This window comes from Nelumbo nucifera, chromosome 4, assembly GCF_055504915.1.
Source record: "Nelumbo nucifera cultivar China Antique chromosome 4, China Antique-T2T, whole genome shotgun sequence".
Taxonomy (NCBI): domain Eukaryota; kingdom Viridiplantae; phylum Streptophyta; class Magnoliopsida; order Proteales; family Nelumbonaceae; genus Nelumbo; species Nelumbo nucifera.
Genome location: NC_142652.1, coordinates 20688172 through 20710397, shown reverse-complemented (window position 1 = coordinate 20710397; position 22226 = coordinate 20688172). Strand labels below are relative to the sequence as shown.

Here is a 22226-nt window from a genome sequence, read left to right as displayed (position 1 = left end):
AGTGATTACTGAATTACCGACTTTGATCATTCTCTCTTAAATTTTTAATGGTGGGCAAAGTTAGCTAAGCGGCTGTTACTTGGTGCAATGGTAAAAATCTCTGACCGACAGACAAACTTGGTTCAGGTCTGAGACTAAGAATAGAATTGCCAGAGGTTAGGTCCATAATATAGTCCATCCCTCCCAAGACCCCAGATAACTGGGACCAGCATTTGGTAGTGGCCCTTTTTGTTTTTGATGTTGGCCAGACAGGCTAGACTCGTAGATGTGAGATGAATGATTGTGATGTATACAATCTTCTTCTGAGATATGGACTAGAGCAAACTGATGGTCTCTCCTTTTCAAGAAGATGCAATGCCAAAAGCCAAATTAATTGACTATGTGGTTAGTCATTGAGTTGAGGTTTACAATGAACAATGCTTTCAGTTACTGGAGTCTTAAGCAATTACTGTTTTTTCAGACAAACAATGAACAAACTCATCAACAAGATGAACTTAAAGCTCTTTTAGATGAACCAAGATAAATGTGGAAATGGGTCTGATTTTACTTGGCACAAAAGCAAATATGGATCAATCATCTTAGGGTTTAAGATCTTTTGACATATGAGGATATCATTCAATTCCTCCAAATTTTCCCCTGGAAAACGTGTGTACACATGTTGCAGAGGACCCTTATCTTCTTCTTTGGGGACTTGTTTATCATGTGAACTGCCTTCATCCATAAGCATGCATTACTAATAAGTACACTTAGACCCAGCTTTCATTGCCACAAACAAGGAGCAATTCAAGATATGCTTGAAGATGCTAAAACCCCTCTACTCTTTGTCTTCAGATAACAGTATTTAATAGGGGTCAATGTAGCTTCTTACACCCCCTAAATACATGGGAAATGATACTCTAAACCATTATCACATGGAAGGATATGATCACCACCCACCTCCCATCTTGCCATATGACCAAATGATTCCCCATCCAGATGTCAGACATGATGGAATGATCCGGACCATCTGATCTACTCAATCATTCCACATGATCAATTTTAAAATTCCAATCACATGGGCTTAATGGCTAGAGCTCATAAATGTCCTAGACCGGCTTAGCATGAGTACTCAAAAGAAAACCAAACAGTTTGATAATCTGTATCTTTCAAGGGTGGGCCCAGTCATCTGGGTATACATTCATGTGTTTCCAGAGATTGTGCTTGGATTATATTAAATCTAAGACAAATAAATAAATGGGTGTGGGGTGTCGGTGGCTGAAGGATATTCAAAGGAAGAGAGACGTGTAATAGCAGTGAAAGAGAGAGTAAGATACAAAACTATCTCCCTTCAAATAAGCCCATCAAACAAGCTGTGGGTCTGACATGATTCAGGCTTTTAACAGAGAAGCCAACATTTTGAGTAAGTTAACGTTAGAAACAAGAGAAGAAAGAAAAATAAAAGACAAGAGAAGAGATGGAAGGAAGGGACCGGGAAGGATGAGGGTCCCCTCAATTGAACCCAAACGATGATATCCAACCCATTAAATGACATATCGAGCTTTTCAATGCTGTGCAGGTTCCCATATAGCATTCATTTCATTGAAAATGACTCAGACTCTACCCCTAGTCTCTCTCTCTCTCTCTCTCCTCCCCAATAACTATTAATACTTAAGAAAGTTAAAACTACTCCTGTTCTATCCACACCACCTACTCACTACTGTCTATTACTCTATACTACAAATACCTTCATTACTTAACTAGTCTTTCTGTTGCAACAACTAAATATAATATGTCTTCATTATTAATTGCTATAGCCAAAGGGTACAGGTGGGAATATCTTTTGTATGATTATCATATCATCACTAACATCATCATGGTCTTAATCACTGCAATGAATTAATATGTTCTTAAAAGAATTGGAGATGAAACAATAAAGAATGCAAACCTGGCATGATAACTCTTACTGTGTGTAGATAACCTTTAAAGGAAACAATAATTTCAATTCATTCTAATTAAACTGGTTAATTTCTTTTCTTTCCTTTGTTGGTAATTGGAATGTCGAGATTTGAGATTATCAATTAATGGAATTGCTCACTCTTATGAGTAAAAGCTGAAAAGAAGGAAACACTATTTGAGAAAGGCATTAAAAGGCAGAGTAGTATTTTAAATTAAGCATTTCATGAAATTTCATATAATAAGCTCAGAAGATAATCAGATATATCATCTTTTGGCTTGTGATTGGAAAACATACAATCCACTCTAGCATTGCAAGTTAACCCAACCCTCTATCTGAAGAACTCAACAGACAATTCCAGAGAGGCAAATAAAATGTTTGCCCAAGGTTGAAATCATGATATTTTTGGAGTAAAACAGCCCAGAAAAGATCCTATTCTCATAGAATTCAGTGACAAGCTCAAACATTTTTCTAGAGCTAGCTGGCTAGTTGGTCAATAAAAGGCAGAAAGCATTGTAGCTAGGGAGTACTGTTTGTAGTTTTGTACCCCAACTGGGCTCAGGATGAAATTCCATCTTCCATCTTCCCGTTCTGATTAAAGAGACCAGACCAGCCATTAATCACCAACACTCATCCATACAAAACACCACACAAGAGAAGAAAGAGAATTTGTACCGATCCATAATTTGTCCTCCCATCTTCTCTTGACTCCAGAAGTATATGCTTCCATTATTACAACTGGTAGAGGTCTATCTTGGCCAAAAGGCTCCAGCTCCACAGTCTAATGAGACTGGGTGCTGCTTCAGCTTCAAGCCAAAAGGCCGGAGTCTAGCTAGGTCCGTATCAATTCCACCCGTCAGAGCCGGGACCTGCATTGACTAGTGGCCTTTCTAGAGGTCTACTACTGCCGGGCATGCTGAAAATGGGAAACAATAAAATAATGAAGACGTAAGCTGGTGACAAAAGCAAAGGCAAAGCCCCTCTGCCTTTTAGCCTCTCTGGAGGTTTGGAGGGGGGCAATGCCAGTCCAAAAGAACCCCTCATTCATGGTCATCATTGCTCTTGTCCTCTACTAGTTGAACCCAATGAAACAATGAGGAAAACTGCCGGCCCGGCTGGCCGGCCGGCTCGCCTGCAAAGCCTGGAGAAGTGAACCCACATTCAATTTGGTCTTAGGCTAAGTTCGAGGATGCTCATTTGAAAAATAAATGCTTAAAATTAAGTATTTATTTTAATAAGCATTTATTTTAAGTAGGAATAGTATAGGTATTTTCAGAATAACTTGACGGACAGATTTAGATAAATCAGAAAGGAAATAAGCACTTAAAAATAAATCCAAAATTTAGGCTTTTCATCAATTCGTACTTATTTCCCAAACTCAAATAAATGCTTATTGGTGTGGTCCAGCCCCAAAATAAGTAACTATTTTACCGAGACCGACTATATGCTCAAAGCTTATACAAACCGAAGATATATAAATATATATATAGCCACAAAAAATGAATGGAGTCAAGAGGAGGGTAGTCAAAGTTGTTTCTGTGTATGTGGATACAACTACAGGAGCAAATGATGGAGGATTCAAGGGACTGTTTGGTTGGCGTGCTCAAACCATGTGACCCCTTTTTCCCTCAAGAAAAGTAGAAAACAACAATACGATTTTTTATCCATATTATTATTATTTTAATGTAATAAGTAATATTCTCTCTCTCTCTCTCTCTCTCCTATTTATTTCATCGAAAACAACACATCCTACCAGTACCGATAACGCAAACAGCTAGTACTACTCATCATCTTCGTAACCTTGTTTCTCCTTCTATAGCCAGTAGTAGTACTCCATGAACTTCATGGCCCTGGCCGTTGGAAGAAGAGAGATCTTTGTTTCTGTTCTTTTCGCTTTTCTGCTTCTTGTGTCTGTGGGTGCAAGTCATGGAGCAGGTGCAGAAGAAGAGGCCGATCGGATAAAAGCACTTCCGGGGCAACCAAAAGTCTCTTTCCAGCAATTCTCCGGCTATGTCACCGTTAATCAAGTCGCCGGCAGGGCCCTCTTCTACTGGCTTACTGAGGCTGTTCATGAACCACTCTCGAAACCCCTCGTTGTTTGGCTTAATGGAGGTCTCTCTCTCTCTCTCTCCACACACACACAGACTCACTCACTCACACATATCGTATGTGTCCGTGATGGGTGGGGTGGTTCTTTTAGTTCTGATAGGCGGATAGCATGTAGCAGTAGAACAATTGAAATGTTATAGAGACAGAAACCAGTAGAAATACAGACATTATAACTGATGTAAGAGTAGTTAGAAGGAATTCACATTTAACATTACTTTATCAGAGAGGATGTCTAATGCTTCTTTCTTCACTCTTCACAGCTCCATTTTCTACTCTCTCTCTCTCTCTAGCTTGTCAAAGATTAACACGCATGTTTTTTTTCACGTTGCCGACATGATAACAAATGATGGAAAAGAAAGAAAAGAAACAACAGATGCTTTGAACCTCTTTTTATTTTTCTATTATTATCTTTTTGTTTTCATTTTCATCATTTGGGTTCTTTTGTTGGGTAAGTAAGCTTGGTTCAACCCTTCTCTCTCTCTCTGCACCAAAATTTCGTAGAGTCTACAAGAATTCAATGAGAGCAAGCAACCCTAAACAGCATTCATTAATTGTGAATGAATGATATCACAGCCAAGACCATCAGACCATCCTTCAATTCGATTGACCTTTAAAAAATAAATTTTATTGTTCCCTAACTGTCTGTAAAACTAAAACCAAATCTCAGAACAGGACGAGAGCACTGCACCATCGATCTGGACCCACCATTTATATCTTTTTTTCTGAATTTAATGCTTATATGCGACGAAATCGTCCATCAATATTCAACCTACTTCCTTCTTGGCTTCTTCCTATTCAAATTTCTTTTCTTTTTTTGTCTCTATAGCTCTTCACCCTCTGACCACATATCAAAAACCTTTCAATAATTAGTGTTACTCATTAACGTTCAATAGTGAAAAAAAAAACCGGAGCAGTCTCGTCAATGTCTTAGGCGAGTTGTCTTTACTCGGAGCATAAACCCGAGACAGGTAGGACCATTCTTCATAGAGTGTCGGGTCAAAAGAATATGGGGTTTTTAATTGTGGATTGTACATCATAAGCATTTACTAATTGCTCTTCTCTGAATTGTTTTTCTCAGGTCCTGGCTGTTCTTCGGTGGCTTATGGTGCCTCGGAAGAGATTGGCCCGTTTAGGTTAAACAAAAGCGGGTCGGGTTTATACCTCAACAAGTTCTCATGGAACACTGTTGCTAACCTTCTGTTCCTTGAAACTCCGGCCGGCGTCGGGTTCTCTTATAGCAACAGATCGTCTGACCTCCTCGACACCGGCGATCGGCGCACCGGTATGACCCCTTACCCCCCCCCCCCCCCCCCAGTTTCCACTCTCAATGCTTTTCTTGTTAAGCTTTCTCAATCAGGTTGAAGCAATCTCATCTCCATGAACACTAACGAGTTAATGGGCTATGCGTCACCTCCTCTTCTATTATAATTAGTTTATTACTGTACTGGTAGTGGTTGTGGGCCTTGTGGTAGTGCTGGTGATAGTGCTAGTGGTTGTGGGAAATGATCAATTGTGAAACCTTGTTATAGGCTCTCCTCTAACCCGATTGGAATGTGGGCACTGGTTTGGGCTTTTTAGTTTATGGGCCCTACTTTAATGGGCTACAGGGTACATGATACAAACCCAATATCCCAAAATCAAGACGATATGGATATGTGGGCTTTGCACTATGGAGCAAGGTCCTCCTATTCATGGCTCCTTTTGCTACCGTACGTAATCCTTCTATAGTTCTTTTCTATACAAGAATTATTAAGAGGGAGTGGGATTGGGACTTGGGTGCTCTAATTCTATGCTCCATTACATAATGAACTAAATAATGCTCTACACGATGTTGATTAGACTCGGGGGCATTCATTTTTTTTTTAATTTATGTGGGGATCAGATAAAATTTATTTTCTTGTGTATTACTTACCCAGGTATCATTTACTCATTTCCGAGGTAGGTAAATAACTTTTCCACCTAGAAAAAATTGCCAACACTTGGATGGGCAAAAAATTGTCCCTTTTAATAATGGATTTTTATGGTTAAGATGGTCATTGCCTTATTTAATTGGGAAATAAAAGAAGATAGGTAAATGGACTTACCTGAGTAAGTGTTTCCTCCAGGTGAATAACATGCCGAAAAGCGAGCGGGGCCTTAAAAAAATTTGCCATAAAACAAGGCCTCACCAGACTTTCACATCTCTCCTCACCATCACTTAGCTTTTGAGTTCTAACTCACTCATTTTCATTTTCCTTCCAGTTTACAGTTCATGGTGAACACTTTCAATTGCTGTTTAGTGTATGAATTAAAGAACAGACTGAATTATTCATGTTATTAATCTAAGGGATGGGTGTGATTCAGCTAAGGACTCGCTTGAATTCTTGATCCGATGGTTGGGCCGGTTCCTACGTTACAAGAACCGGGAAGTCTTCTTGACCGGAGAAAGCTATGCCGGACACTATGTCCCTCAGTTGGCCAGAGAAATTATGAAATACAACACCAGGACTAAGCACCCCATTAATCTCAAAGGAATAATGGTACTCTTTCTTTTACCTTGTTTTCTCAATTCTCTCTTGTTTATGTTTGAGGATATGCTTTGATGCTCAAGTCCATAGAACAATGGCACTCTTTTCTTTTTGTCCATCTCCAAGTCTAACAAATGATAATTGGTAAACCGGATGGATCAACCAACTTGATGAACAATCAGCTACACAAACTGGTTCTGCAAATTGTAGTCCAAAGGTTTATGAAACAACTTCATTGAAAACCAATGTACTGATGTACACATTCCTTCCAGGTTGGGAATGCAGTCACAGACAATTACTACGACAACCTGGGCACAGTAACCTACTGGTGGAGCCACGCCATGATCTCCGACAAAACATACAGGCAACTGTTAAACACTTGCGACTTCCGCCGGCAAAAGGAATCCGACGAATGCGAATCACTGTACACATATGCCCTGGATCAGGAATTTGGCAACATTGACCAGTACAACATATATGCTCCACCTTGCAACATTAATTCAGATGGCGCTGTTACACGTCGGATGCTACGTTTGCCACATCGACCACATCCGGTAATATTTTCGAATATTTTACAGTAACAACACAGATTAATATATGAAGTCCAGTTGTGTGATTTGATAAATTAATAAGTTTTCATTAATTCAACAAGCTTTGCATCATCTGGTTCTAATTTCATTGATAACTTGATCCATCTACAATAAGTTGAATGTGTTATACTTCTTGTTTTGGTTTGGTGTTTTTACCAGATTTTCTGGCAGTTTTCTGGATATGATCCATGTACAGAAAAATATGCTGAGATTTATTACAACAGGCCGGATGTGCAGAAAGCCCTTCATGCCAACACAACTAAAATCCCTTATAGATGGACTGCTTGCAGGTGATTGACAGAAACATACTTTCTTTTCTTCATTAATTTTGTAAATTTGAATGCCTTCACATTATAACATATATAGAGTGTAGTGTTATATTAAAAGAAGCACTCTGAAATCTGCATCAATAGAAATGGATGTGTACTGATAAAGCTGGTGTTATTTAATTATAATACTGTTATTGCAGTGGAATTTTGAACCGGAATTGGAATGACACAGAAGTATCAATTCTTCCCACTTACAAGGAGATGATTGCTGGTGGTTTGAGAGTCTGGGTGTTCAGGTCCATGACTTTTCTGTTCTCTGTTTAGTTAGTTTCCTTCTCAATTTAGTCCTCTAGTCCTAATTGTGCTTCTTCTTCTTCTTCTTCTTCTTCTCGACTGTTTACTGCAGCGGCGATGTCGATTCAGTTGTGCCAGTTACAGCCACCAGGTTTTCTCTTGCACGGCTCAACTTAGTTACCAAAATTCCATGGTATCCGTGGTATGTAAAGAAGCAGGTCAGTAATTAGTCTGCCACTCTGCCTATTGCCCATGTTTTTGTATACTCTTACAGTCTTATTACAACTTTTCCAGGAACTTTCCATCTTAATTGATTAACTCCAAACCATGATTCTAATAGTGAGTTGTGGTTTCTGAAGGTGGGAGGTTGGACAGAAGTTTATGAAGGGCTCACGTTTGCAACAGTACGTGGTGCAGGCCATGAAGTACCACTCTTCAAACCCAGAGCAGCTCTTCAGCTGTTCAAATCATTTTTAAGGGGGGAAAATCTACCCAAGTCATAAAAAAAAAAAAAAAAAAAAAAACTTCTGTTTTGAAGACAAAGAGTCCTCTTCTTTGTTTTGATTATCATAAATCCTGGAAAAGTCAGGAAAAAGGAAATCAAAATTCCATTTGTGTTGATTTAAAAGGAAAAGCACGAGTCAGAGTTAAAAGAATGTGTCTGTGTGATAGAAGAAACAAATTCAAGTCAGAGGAGTGTTGTTTGTATCTTAGCTGTGCATTGATTTCCAAAAGTCATTTTGATGAAAAATAAGAAAAGTGAAGTTGTGTGGTCTTGATTTTTCTTTCTGCTCCTCATTAAAGAACTCTAGATTATATCAGCCCAATTGTCTCACATGGAAGACGAAATGGGTCTTAATTTCTTGAGCATCTCTTCAGGTATATGTGGCTTTCAAAGGTCAATAGCTGATATTGTCAATGAATTAAAGTGTCCAAACCATTGGCAGTTCACAGCGGAGAGGTGGATTGTGACAGTTAAACACATGAGCCGTCTAGAGAGTTGCCTGACCAATGTGGACAATCTGGACAGGCCATCTCATGCCTGGACTGACTGGAGACTCTGTGCTTAATGCATCTTGACGACCCATCTAGAAAACACTTTTCCCTTTATTAAAAACTCCATGACTCAGGACAAGGGTAGGGGGCTTTGACCTTGCTAGTTGCCATACAGTGGGCTGCTTTGGACCTACTTGTAATTTACAATAAATTCTGAATTAATCAACTCCATTGCATGACCAAGCATACCCATTCAACGATTGAATAGCCCCGCTCTGACAAGGTTGATTTGATGCTTCTGGGCATAAATTAAGGAGAGAAATGCTAGCGAATAAGGAGTTTAGGCAACTAATATAAGCAAGAAAGTTTCTTGAAATTTCAAAGCATACAAATGGAGTTATATTCAGAAGTGGAACAAAATTTGTTGTAATTAAGGGAGGGGGTCTCTTTTAACAACATATTTATGTACAGTATTGAGGTATTTTCAAAAGTCAAAGATGTCCAGGACCCATCATTTTCAAAGTTCCGTGGTATGCAAGTTCTTCAAAACTAAGGTCAGATGCTTGAATTCTTGTCAAACCCTTGAAACCCTTTCTCTGTTAACTACTTCTCTCTGGCCATGGTGCATAGTGATTGTGGAGCGAATTACATCATCCTGACTGGTTACCAAGATAGCAAGAAGTAGGACCAATGTTTTTAAAACCGACCCGGAGGTCAACCCGGTTTTACCAACGGGTCGCAGGTCACTGGTTTTATCGGGCGGGTCGAATGGCTCAGTTCGGTGATATCATAATTAAAATAGTAAAAAATTATATATATATATATAGATAAATAAATGTTTGAAAAATATCATAAAACTTATAAAAAATGTCTAATATTTATGAAAAATATATATCCAAAAATGCAAAAACTGTGAGAAAATTTAAAAAAAATGTAAAAAGAGAAGGGGGGCTCGAGTTGGGACTTTTTGGGAATTTTTCAAAATTTTAAACCTAAAAACTGGACTAAAATGTATAGGTCGACAGTTGAACCGTCGCCCGCTTAACGGGTTGCCAGTTCAACTGTTCAATCGTCTGGGTCGCCTGTCAACGGCTTTTTAACAAATCTCGGGTTTTTATGAGAACTAGAGTTGGAAAGTCGACCGGGTGACGGTTTAAATGGTTCGACCATCCAAGTCAACAACGGGTTAAAAACCTTGAGTAGGACCGTAATCGGGTCGGATAAATTGGGCCTAAGGGCCAAGCCTTGGAGACTTAAAGTCAAGCCTGATCCGCCCATTCAGGCCCAACCTGCACTGAATTTTGATATACTTGGGTTGGGTTCAGGTGCATTCTAGGCTCGAGCTACCTAGTGTAGGGGTGTCAACGGACAGGTTTTGGATTGGACTCCGTTCAAATCAAAATTCATTTGGACGGATTGGACGGACGAATAAGACGTATTGAATTTGGACAGACCAATATAAAGTATTGGATTGGACCTGGTCTGTCCATAATGAATTTACATTGGATTAAGCCAATATCTGGTCCATTGATAGAAGATAAGAACATAGGTGTCAATGGACCAGGTTTTAAGTTGAAACCAATCTAAATTAACATGAATTTAAACAGATTGGGTAGTCTCTGAATTGGTCCAAAATGGTCCAAAATATTCACTGGACTGGATTAGACCAGGTCCATTTGTAATGGACTCACATTGGACTGGACCGGATTGGACCAAATCCAATCCAATTGACACCCCTAGTGTTAGGCTCAGGTCTAGCCTGAAAAATTAAAAAACCTGAAGTTTTGGGCCTAACCCAGTAAACCTAGTCTACAATTGAAACTCTAAGTCCAATATGCAAAATTGCGTGTTAGGTTAGTCCAAACTTGGGTTGGTCTCCAAAACGACTATTTTATTAAATATATATGACATTTTCTTAATTTTATTATAATTTGTATCATATTTTGTGTTTGAAATGGTAAATTTGATAGATAATAAATAAGATAATGTTAATTAAAAATGTTTAATTTATTAACACATAAATAATCTAATTTTTCTACTAAGATTATATTATCAAATTTTAAATTATTATTTAAATAAATAAATAAATATAATTTTCAGTATAATTTGTTAGATTTTGATTTTATTCCAATAAACCCAACTATCAATCAGATAGTTATGCATCTATGATTTTATCCCAAGCTCAAACCGGATTTTATTTGTTGGATTTCGATTGCTCTCAGATGTTATATATCATTAATAAAATTAAATTAAAATAACTGAAGATTGAATTATCATTAATAAATTACTGTTTTGACTTTGACATATGTATGTATGGATGTGTCATGTGTGTATATGTATGGCCAGCTTCTTTATTGCAATTTGCAAGACTTTTTCGTTTTCTTCTTTTCGTAGTTATTGTGTGACAGTAAGGATATTTTAGTAAATATGAAAATAGTAATAAAAATTTAAAAGATTAAAAAATGGTGGTTTGGTTATTTTGTGGCAAGCTAAGGACCATTTTAGGTAGTTAAATTAATAAGGAAGACCAGAAGTCAAAATTCTATGAGACAGAGGAGAAAAATATATAGTTAGTTGGATGGAGAGATCCGCCATGGAAGTTGCTCCCGAAAAACTTCGTATAATTTCCTGGAAGAAAGCTTCAAGTTGATTTCAAATTTTCAATTTCTCTTGTTCAATTTGTTTTTAACCTTTTATCCTCATTTTTTTTGTCTCTCTCTCTTCGGCGTCTGTCGTCGATCCATTTCCAAGGTCTGGAAGCTCTAGAATTTCAACGTGCAGCTTTTCTTATGTTCTGAGTATGTTCTTAATTTCGGAAATCCAGGAAGCCGTAGTTTCCTCGAAATTTTCGTATTTCATTAACGAATTGGATTGATAAACGCTAATCAAGTACACTTAAACCCCTTCTTCTTTGGTTTTCAAAATTAAGAAGTTCTCTTTTTTACTTTTCAGTCTGCTTTCAATTACTGTTCTGCAACCTGGGCCTTTACTTGAATCGTTTCAGGTCTGGATTGACTTGCTATTCGAGACCCCTTCCCTGTGGGACCTCGGATTGTTATTGGGATCTCTGTTGCTGTTTCAGTTGTTAGCTAGCTTACAATTCAGCGCTCTAGTTAAGCTAGCAGTGTTTGCTAAAGTGGGTTCTAACTTAACCCTCTTCATTTTTCTCTTGCTTGTGTCTAATTGTTTTCTGGGGTTTGAGGCTTGTTGAGATCCCCGTGTTAAGCTCTTTTAATATCTGGAGATCTTCCGACACGAGGGGGATTTTCTAATTGAAGCATTTAGTAGTAGGAACCATCTTTTGTTTGTCTGATTTTTCATTCATGATTGATAGAATATTGTCCTGTTAATATTTTTATTAAATCGATACTAAATTCCTTTGGGTTTGTATTTCATGCACTGAGAATTCATCTGAGTTCCTGTTTCTTTTCAAGCATCTTCATCCCTTTTTCTTAGTTTATGATGGCGGCTTAGAAGGCAAGGGCTGGTATTTCTTTTGCTTTTGGTTCCAAGCTGATGAGTCTCTCCCGGCCCCTTTCTTAATCAATTCTTGAAACCTTACAAGGATTTGAGATTGGGAAGGGAGGGTCTACAAGGAATTTTGTCCTTCGGCTTCTTATTGTTTTTAGATTAGTAGAATGGATTGATCATATTATATCTCCTCCCTGTTACCATTCCATGTTAACCTGCAATTCATTTTGAGGGTTCACCTTCGTTCAATGTTCTAGTTGTATTCCCAGTTAGTGTTTGGGGAATAGTTGAAGACTTATTGGTTAGAGGACTCCCTCTGTTTTCTCCATCAGATCTTGTATAAGCATTAGTTTTGGTTTATCATAGAGGTATTTCAATTTCATCCAAAAACATCTAATCTTCTTCATCAGTATTTGGGAATTTGGGGTCTGGGTTCCTTGTTTCTCCAGTAATTTTGTATGCGATGGCAGAGTGTAAATCCTTCATACCAACCATAGAAGGAGAAGAACACGTAATTGCTGCGGCACAGCACATAGTAAGGGCATTAGGGTCAAACAAGAATTTGACAGATGATATGAGGAAAATCCTGAGAGAACTTGACACCCAATTATCCAGCATGACTCTGGTTGCTGCAAACAAGAAAATGGAACTAAGAGAGATTGAAGAACATCTCAATTTCATTCAGGAGAAGGTCACAAGTCGGGAGTCTGAGCAGTCTATGATATGGGAATCCAGCCCAAAAGAAGCATCCGAGTATCTAAAGGTCGTTGATGAAGTACGAAGGCTGACAGAAAACTTGGGAAGCATGCCGTTAAATAAAGGAGAAGAGAACAAACTCCTATGTCGAGCTCATAGTATTCTTCAAACAGCCATGGTGAGGCTAGAGGAAGAGTTCAGTAATATTCTTATTCAGAACAGGCAACCCTTTGAACCAGAGCATATGTCCTTCCGCTCCAGTGAAGGAGATATTGTGGATGACGTATCAACCGTTTCAGTTTATGACAATGCAGGTGAGGATTCTCTTAGGAGAGATAGTTGTAGCAAAGGCATAGAGGAATACATCATAGATTTAGTCAATCCAGATGTAATTCCTGACCTTAAGTGCATAGCAGATGTGATGTTCATGTCAAATTTTGATCATGAATGTCGCCAGGCTTATATTAACATCCGGAAAGATGCCTTGGATGAATGCCTCTTCATTCTTGAAATGGAGAAACTGAGCATCGAGGATGTGCTGAAGATGGAATGGAGTAGTTTGAATTGCAATATTAAGAAGTGGATGCGGGCTATGAAGCCATTTATCAGGGTGTATCTTGCCAGTGAGAAACGGCTCTGTGACCAGATCTTTGGGGAGTTTGGACCAGTTAGTTCCACTTGTTTTGTTGAGACATCAAAGGCTTCAATGCTGCAGCTCTTGAATTTTAGCGAAGCTATAGCAATTGGACCTCGCCGGCCAGAAAAGTTGTTTCGGCTACTCGACATGTATGAAGTGCTGGCCGATCTTCTCCCAGATGTAGATGCTTTGTTCTCAGATGATACTGGGTCTTCTATTCAATTTGAATGCCGTGAAGGACTAAAGAGATTGGGTGACTCTGTTAGGGGAACATTATTGGAATTCGAGAATGCTGTTCGGTCAAACACATCAACTAATCCATTTGCTGGAGGTGGAATCCACCCCATGACCAGGTATGTCATGAATTTTATTAAGGCCTTGACTGATTATAGTGATACTCTCAATTTTATCCTTAAAGACAAAGATGGGGTGGATCTAGAGTCACTGTCGCCCAATGTCAATCCAGTTATAGAAGAGGAGAAAGACACAGAAAGCTCTTCTTACAATACCTGCCCTATGGCTCACCATCTTCAGTCCATTACTTCAATTTTGGAATCCAACCTTGATGGTAAGTCCAAATTATACAAGGATGCGTCAATGCAACACTTCTTTGTGATGAATAACATCTGTTACATGGTCCAGAAGGTCAAGGGATCTGAACTTGGGGCCCTTTTGGGGGACAACTGGATCCGACGACACAATTGGAAATTCCAGCAGCATGCAATGAGTTATGAAAGAGCTGCTTGGAGTTCTGTACTCTCTTTCCTCAGGGATGAAGGGATATCTGATGCAGGTTCCAACTCTGTCTCAAAGGCACTTCTCAAGAAGAGAATTAGAAACTTCAATCTTGCATTTGAAGAGGTTTACAAGAGCCAGACAGGGTGGGTCATCCCAGATCCTCAGCTTCGCGAGGATTTACGGATCTCATTATCCCTGAAAGTAGTCCAGGCATACCGGACGTTCATGGGAAGGCATGCCAGTCAGCTGGATGGTGGATGGCACAGTGACAAGTATATCAAGTACAGTGCAGATGACCTGCAAAATTATCTCTTGGATCTCTTTGAGGGTTCACCAAGATCACTGCATAATTCACGCAGGAGGTGAATCCATAAGAATGTCAGTTTCTGGATTAGCTTTTTTTCCCTTCATTTTCTGTACATGTTTATGATAAGATGTTGAGTTAACCATGTTCATTAACCTTAACCTGGAGATAAATTTCTTATTTTTGTATTTCTATTATACAAGTGCACCAGAAAATTTTGGAAGTTGTAATTATTTTATGCATTTTCTTTTGGTAATGCATAAATTGGGGATATAGGCATGAATGTTCATTTGAGCTTGCCTGTTTGTCTAGTAGATGCAATCACATTATACCACTCTTTATGTTGTGGCATGTAGCATGGCATTGGCTCTTTTTCTAACACTGCCAACTTCAATAATTGTGTCAACATGAAATGATGAAAGTCCATCTGTGGTTCTTATCTCATATACTTTACTTTTGAACTTAATCAGAAAAAAAGAAAAAGAAAAAGAAAGCCCAGAGTTGCCACTTTTAACTGGTTGTTTAATATAGACTTGAGACATTGCATCTACAGAAATGGGTTTTCATTGCCAGAGAAAAAGAGAAGGTTTCAAAGGGTAAAGAAAGAGAATCAAGTGACTGCATATAGTATATACCTGACTTCATAAAACAGAAAAAGAATATTAAAAAAAAAGAAGAGAATGTCATTGGATGGCATGCCTATTGGTGATTGTGGGGCTGAGTCACTGCAAATTGCTGATTTGGTAATAGTAATACATGTGATGTGATCATCTGGATTCATGTGTTTCACATATATAATTAATGGGACACGCTTTGAATTCTTCCCTCATGCAAGTCATGGGAGGGTATGTAGGTTTTTTTTTTTGTTTGTTTGTTTGCTGCAAGAGAGTATGTAGATTTTAGTTGTCCAAGCTATTTAAGAAGAATTCAATTTTCGTCACTGGTACCCTTTTTATAAAGTATAAGCTGTCCAACAATTGCATAAGATAGGTAGTGCACGAAAAATACCTTCCTTTCTTTTATTTGGTATTGGTATGAAAACAATAACAACAAAGGAAGAGGAAAGGTTAGGGCTGATTTTCTGTTGGCTCAAAATCATCTCTTAATATTAATGTGGATGCAGTCATAGACTCGTAGATTTAGAAGGTACAAACTGAAAATGAGAAATATGGTGATTTAGTAGATATCATCATCATTAAAGGAGTCTTTCTTAATAGGTATATTTTAGCAGTGAGTTGTCTTACCTTCTAAAACCATCTGGATGAGTGGATGTAGCCTTTCTTAGCTTAAAAGTATGGCCCATGTCCTACTATAACCAGACAAGTTCATGTGATTAGAGCTATAAAATCTCGATCAATTGGCTCCAAAAATAATGATATTTAAATCTTCATTGAGAAGATAACTAAATAAGCATTTTGATGCACAAAGCCACAAATGACAATTAAGTTGTTATCATTTAAAGGCACAAAAAGGTGCTTCATTCAAAGTGAAGTTATTACTAAAATATTGGAATTCTAGTATCATAATTCATAAGCTTTTTCCAAGAGTTGGATTAACTGGTTGTTTACTAGCATTCTCTATAGTATAGAATGGAATTGACCTGATCTTGATAATTTCATTTTGAAATCAGAACCAGGTTAGGACATGCGAGATTAATTCCACCTCCAATTCCTATTCCTCACCGATCCGAACACCACAGAATTTGAGAGTAAATGAGCAAGCCTGCCTCTGAGGCCCCCTTTTTGTTTGGTATTTGGTGGGGGGTAAGTTGGTCAATCGGTAATTGACCATGAACCCCGCATTTGTTTGTCGCTATATTGGATCTTACGGTAATTGAAGATATCAGTAAGTATCAGTTACCTTCTTGCAAGATGGATAAACAATTTACCTACACGCTGATAGTGATGGTTCTCTCTCCCTTCCACCACTCTCTTTACCTGAGTTGCATACAAAAATGCTGAAACCTTATTTACCCAGGCAAATTTTACCTGAGAAACACTTGTCAGGGTAAACATTCTCGTTTGAGAGCATCGTTTTTCCTCAATTATAACAAAGCAAACGTCGGTCCAACCTTGATATTTTCGTTGAATTGTTCATTACTGTTGAAGAATTCCTGACCTTTAATGCTGAAAATCTCTCTTGGGTTTCTTGTAATCTCGTGTTCGTCTTGGTTTATAACTTTATTTTGCCATGGGGAGTGCGAATTTGTACCATTGTGTGGCGTAAGAAGAGAATCTATTGTGTGCCATTGCCATGGGAACCGTTTAAACGATCCACCCTAAACTCTCTAATGAGAAGAAACTACAAATGCAGGAAAAATGAGGGTGTCACCTCTGAAATCGTAAGGATGATAAGAATTAGGGCTTGATTGATTATATTTTTTTTTTCTCTATAATCCACCATACCCGCTCAGATATGATGCAAGATATTCACTTGGAAGCACTCTTACGGAGATGGTCTTCTTCATAGACTTACACTTGAAATGGGTAATATATCTTTAGAGGTACATATATTACAGTTGTCCAAAAATCTAATAAATCAGGTTACAAAGTGCCAAAGTATAAATTTTTAAGCATCAATGGTGATAAAATTGCATGCCAACAAAATTCAAGTAGGATTTTTGCCTGTGAACATTTTGGGACCATATTTAAAACTTGAATCAACCTCAAAAGAAGAAGAAATCCTCAATGCTTCATGGAAGAAGCAATTGAAGGGTTAGACTGCCTGAAATTGCTTCCTCCACTTACTAGCCCAGCCAAGGATTCAATTTCAGTTCCAGAGTTCAACACACGGCCTAAAACTAGGGTCAGTCAGAGTGGTGCTGATTTCTCAATGAAACAAACCCCATTCCTTGTTCCCCACCTCAGTGGCAGAGCTAGGTGCAGATATAGATCTAGATATGAGATGATCCCAAACTAATTTCATAACCACCATCCACCACCAGTCAAATCACATTTCACATCCCACTTCCAATTTCTTGGTTCCTTGAGTAGACAGACAGTCATTCCAGCTTGAGGCAGGTGAGCGAGTTGGATCAGGAAGGAGTTTGACTGCTGGGATGTGATTGGATCCTACTCAAAGCACTCTACCAAAGATAAGTAATAATAAGTCTTCGGGTTGGACAGGCAGTAGAGATATGAATTCCTACCTTTAGGGCATATGCTTTCAAGACACAAATGAACTATTCCATTTGGAGAGGGCTTTTCCTCAGGGGGGAAGTTACTGACTGTATATTGAAGTAAAGCACCTGAAGTTTCAAGCAAGCTTGGAACAATGAAAGCTTCTAAGACAAAAAAAAAAAAAAAATAACAGTTGGGTTACAGATGGATGAATGGAATATGAAAACTAGGGATTTCTGAAGCAACTTTGCCCCACACACACTAAAAGATGAGCCACAACTTGTTTCTATCCAAATACACAAAAAACTCTTCGAGTAGTAAGAGGATTTTTTTAAATAAATAAAAAAGAAAGTTTATTAAGAAAAAGAAAGAGATATGAAGACAGTGATGAGGCATCCCCAACAACAACAAAAAACAAAATGACCCCAAAGACCAACAAAACAAAAGCCCCCCAAGACAATGCCCAACTATCGGCTAGTGAAAGGTAAAGAAAACAAGGTAGAAAGTACATAAATAATTAAGAACCTAACAAAACTCCATCAGCCATAAAGAGGAATTTCAGCCACCAACTTATATCCGGTTTCCAATTTAGCTATTATTTTCTCAACCACATCCAAGAAAACATGATTTTAACCTGGTTGGGTAGATAACCAAAAAACTGAGGCAGTGAGGAACTTGAGACATCTTCAATTTGAAACAGGAAGGCCCACCAAACTGGATAGTTGATCCAAGCATGGGTGTTTTGTACCCACCATAAGAGCTACTCAACAAATTGGAGGGGAATCTAGTCATATGTCTTTTCTTTTCTTCTTTTTTCCTATCTTTTTTCTGTGGTGTGCTATATGTTGTCTTTTTTTGTGTTAGGGTTGCATCTCAAAAAATAAATTAAGGAGTTCTCCTTATCAATAAAAAATGAATTTTCTCTCTTTCATTAAAATGAAAAAGAAAGGACGAAAACTTACTAAAAATGAAAAAAAAAAGAAATGAATGGACTGCTCAGAACTCATATTGTGATCATTATGGAAGTTGTTCCAAAGAGATATTAAAAAAAAAAGGACATTACCCAGTGTTGGTCCCAGCCATCTGTGGTCTTGGGAGGGTAGACTGGATACGGACCTAACCTTTGGCTTTCTTTTGCATAAAGTGGATGCTCTCAGACTGGAACCTGTATTCTCACACTTGCCAGGCTGAGATTTTACCATTTCACCAAGTAATGACTCTGTCTCAATGAGAGATGTTGCTAAAAATATTCCATACAAATAAAAGCCACAAAAGAGCAACAACAAATCCAAATTAAATGTGGAATTCAATAATAGTAATACATAAAAAGGCCATAACCCAATTCTGGTCCCATCTATCTGAGTCTTGGGAGGAGTAGACTGAATATGGACCTACTTAGCATGAAGTGGCCACTGTCAGAATTGAACCTATGTTCCCATGCTTGTCATCCCAAGATTTTAAAATCTTGCCAAGCAATGACAATAATATATGTAGTTAAAAAACTGAACAGTCCTGTTTCTTTCTTTCCCAACAAAGCTTATTTAAATACAAAAGAGATAGTATTGTATTAAGATAAACTTATCAACAAAAAAAGAGCCCATGTACAACAAGGGACTGTACATTTAGGATACACAGAAGGCAACAAACATCAAATAAACTGAAAAGGTATAGAAACAAAAAGCCTCTGTAAAAATAAGCATTGTAAGGTCTTCCTTTAAAACAGACTATGTGAAACTGCCCAAGTCTCAACCATTTCAGGAAGGGTATTCAAAATTCTAAATAGAAAGCAATAATAGAGCCAGTAAAAAGATAAGCAAATATATAGAGATGCAGTTAGAAACTTGGAGCTACTTAATGCAACCATCCTCTTCTTGTAACCATTCAACTTTCTTCTTCTTTTATTGTATTCTGATGGTCTTGAATTTGGAAACCTTTAAGACATCTTCTTCCTTGAGAGTCTCTATGACAAAAGCAGTATAAGGGAGACAAAAGTTGAAGCTTCCAAATCAGCTTCATTGGCAAATAGTTTCTATTACAAATTTACAATACTCCATTGCAAACACCTCATAATAATTTTATTTCCTACTTATTCGCGGGTTTTTTTCTCATTTTCCAAATTTTTTCTAAGGCTCAGTTTGGAAGGAGTACAAATACAAATATGTAGAGTGCAAAACCTTGTATTTTGTATTATTTTGTATGTATGTGCACTGCACATATTTGTATTTGTATTCTATCTAAGGCTCGGTTTGGAAAGAGTACAAATACAAATATGTACAGTGCAAATACAAGATTTTGCATTGTACATATTTGTATTTGTACTCTTTCCAAACTGAGCAATGATCTCAGCCCTATGACATATGGCACAATGGTTGTGGTTTAGACATACACAATCACCATTAGGGGATTCAATGCAAGATTTCTACATACAAAACAAAGAAGCTAAAAAAAACGTTTTATTTTTCACATGGGTAACATGAGAAACAGCAGATAAGGAAATAAGAAAGTAAGGAACTGTAGGCAAGAGTTAAAGAGAGAAGAAGCATCCATCTATTAGCAAACAAAAGGCTAATTATACAGAAAATAAAAAGTTAGTTTTCTATCTAGAACATTGTACAATAAAAGCTTCCAACAAGAGACAGGTCAAGAAAAAAAACAACACGCCTAATGGTATGGATACATGAAGAACTGGCAAGGCTTTCTGGTAAAATGCTAGAAGCATTAGAGTGATGCCGAGACCAGCTATCATAGCGAGATAACAGGCATAAACTGTCATGAAATCATACATCGCTGCTCTACCAACCAACACACTATAGAAGATAAAATCATCCACCCTCAGCTTGATTGCACCAGTTGAACCTAACCCAATTCCTTCTAGTTGCCATATTTCGCTTGAAACCTCGCCTTGTCCATCGCTTATAGCATTAATTCTTTGTAATGACCGGTCAATCAAAGGGGTTGAGAGCTCAGAAACTCCTTGTGAGAGTAGACTATCTCCAGAAATTGCCAACCTTCACTCCTTCTGGCCACTGCTAACAGAGAAAAGGATTACAGACATCAAATTTGAACACAAAACTGAATTTCCATTCAAATAGGATTAGATTCAGAAGTTAATTTCGCACCCGAACCAGAACCAAAACCCCTCCATTCTTTCCACAACCTCCTCGGACTGTAGTCATTATTAGTAACTGGTCAGGGCCGTCACGCCTCATACACCAAAACAGGGATATCCTCGTCTCTCGACATTGCAAGTTCTACCAAGAGCCTCAGAGGCCCACCAGGCAACCATGCAGCAAGATCGTACAAGGCCATGGCAACCAACAGTACCCAAGTAGTCCATTCAGGCGAAAATGCAAACCAGTGAGAAACCAGAATTGCTATCTTTTGACATAAATATAGACATCACCCCCAATAACAGTGGAATTGTACAAACCCACCGAAAATGTATCCAAACAATTAGGGAACCTAAAATCCCTGATCAAGAAGAGTGCAATTTCAACCCCATGAATCCCAAGACAACACAAACAGAAAAACCCATATACAGTTTTAGAAACTTGGTGCATCTGAGATGGAAATAGTAGGACCAAAATGAATGTAAGTACGATGACAATGGCTACGAATTTCAGAGAATGTAAGAGAGCACCTTTGAGTTTAATCTATTTTGAATCCGAGGTATCCTTGTTGTAGGCTATGACAGCTATTGTTGTGAGAGACGATGAAGAATTGGTGTCGAATGCAGTGGCAAGAACAACTAAGAACATGCAGATGGAGACCGGAGTGACGATTCTTCACTGACAGAATTAAGGATGCTGGTGGGTTTGGGATTTTGGTCCTTGGATGGTGGGCAGTGGGCTTGATGGTTATCGTCCCCCCATTGTATGACAGGTAACAGAACTCTGTAAGATTGTAACCCGCCCATTCTCGTGGTTCACTGAGTTGACTCGATGATTTGTCTTTCTCAACTTATCATTTTCTTTCTGCATTGTAGCTTCAGCCAAAAGACTCAAAACAAAATTTTCCCACAAGAAAAAAAGTGAAGACAACGATCCTTCCACCCCCAGTAGCTACTACAATTCTTGCTGCTCAGAGCCAAAATGAAAAGTTCTCTGAACAAATGCAGCTTTTAGACCCAGTAGCTACTAACGATTGGTCCGTACATACTTCCCTATGGCACCAATAAAGTTTCCACGTGGCAAGTTGATTTTAGACGCAAAAGGCCAGTTCAGGATTTTCTTTGTCTTACCTTCTTGAATAAATTCTCATATATCACCTCTGATTCACTCATTTTGGGTAACTCCAATTATATATACATCATGCCTCGATTTGTTAGTATTTTTAGCGTGTGTTTTGATCCGTGTGCCTTTTGTGATAGGTATTTATCAAAACATTGTAATATCATTCTCAAATCAGTATTTGTTTCATCAATTTATTAGGTAATAGCGCAACTTTTGAGGTTTAATATCAATAAAAGTAATATGTTTAAAAAAATTAAAAATAAGTCAACTTTTTTAAAATAATATCAATAAAGGTTAAAAACACTTTTCATCTTCTTCTTGCCATTTGTTC

General features: G+C 38.1%; 2 protein-coding genes and 1 pseudogene across 3 annotated transcripts; 2 read left to right on the top strand and 1 right to left on the bottom strand.

Moving 5' to 3' along the window:
- Nucleotides 1-3471: 3471 nt before the first annotated feature.
- On the top strand, nt 3472-8466 carry LOC104597943 (serine carboxypeptidase-like 25). Its single transcript, XM_010259743.3, has 8 exons — nt 3472-4045; nt 5121-5324; nt 6386-6561; nt 6822-7103; nt 7299-7429; nt 7609-7704; nt 7815-7920; nt 8062-8466. Exons 1-8 carry the CDS (start codon nt 3769-3771, stop codon nt 8203-8205), a joined length of 1416 nt encoding a protein of 471 aa, XP_010258045.1. The 5' UTR covers nt 3472-3768; the 3' UTR covers nt 8206-8466.
- Nucleotides 8467-11249: 2783 nt separating this feature from the next.
- On the top strand, nt 11250-14841 carry EXO70E1 (exocyst subunit exo70 family protein E1). The gene has a single exon (XM_010259744.3). It carries the CDS (start codon nt 12633-12635, stop codon nt 14604-14606), a length of 1974 nt encoding a protein of 657 aa, XP_010258046.1. The 5' UTR covers nt 11250-12632; the 3' UTR covers nt 14607-14841.
- Nucleotides 14842-20187: 5346 nt separating this feature from the next.
- LOC104597945 (presenilin-like protein At2g29900 pseudogene) lies at nt 20188-21965 on the bottom strand (annotated as a pseudogene). The gene is made up of 2 exons (XR_016085404.1): nt 20783-21965; nt 20188-20689 (listed from the first exon to the last, which is right to left on the bottom strand). The product of XR_016085404.1 is annotated as a presenilin-like protein At2g29900 pseudogene (transcript).
- Nucleotides 21966-22226: the final 261 nt, after the last annotated feature.

Excerpts from the sequence above, each read along its gene's own strand:
- LOC104597943 (XM_010259743.3), top strand. The coding sequence starts at position 3,769 with ATGAACTTCATGGCCCTGGCCGTTGGAAGAAGAGAGATCTTTGTTTCT. Across the intron at positions 6,562-6,821 it reads TTAATCTCAAAGGAATAATG|GTTGGGAATGCAGTCACAGA; the intron begins GTACTCTTTCTT and ends CATTCCTTCCAG. Across the intron at positions 7,430-7,608 it reads TATAGATGGACTGCTTGCAG|TGGAATTTTGAACCGGAATT; the intron begins GTGATTGACAGA and ends CTGTTATTGCAG.
- EXO70E1 (XM_010259744.3), top strand. The coding sequence starts at position 12,633 with ATGGCAGAGTGTAAATCCTTCATACCAACCATAGAAGGAGAAGAACAC.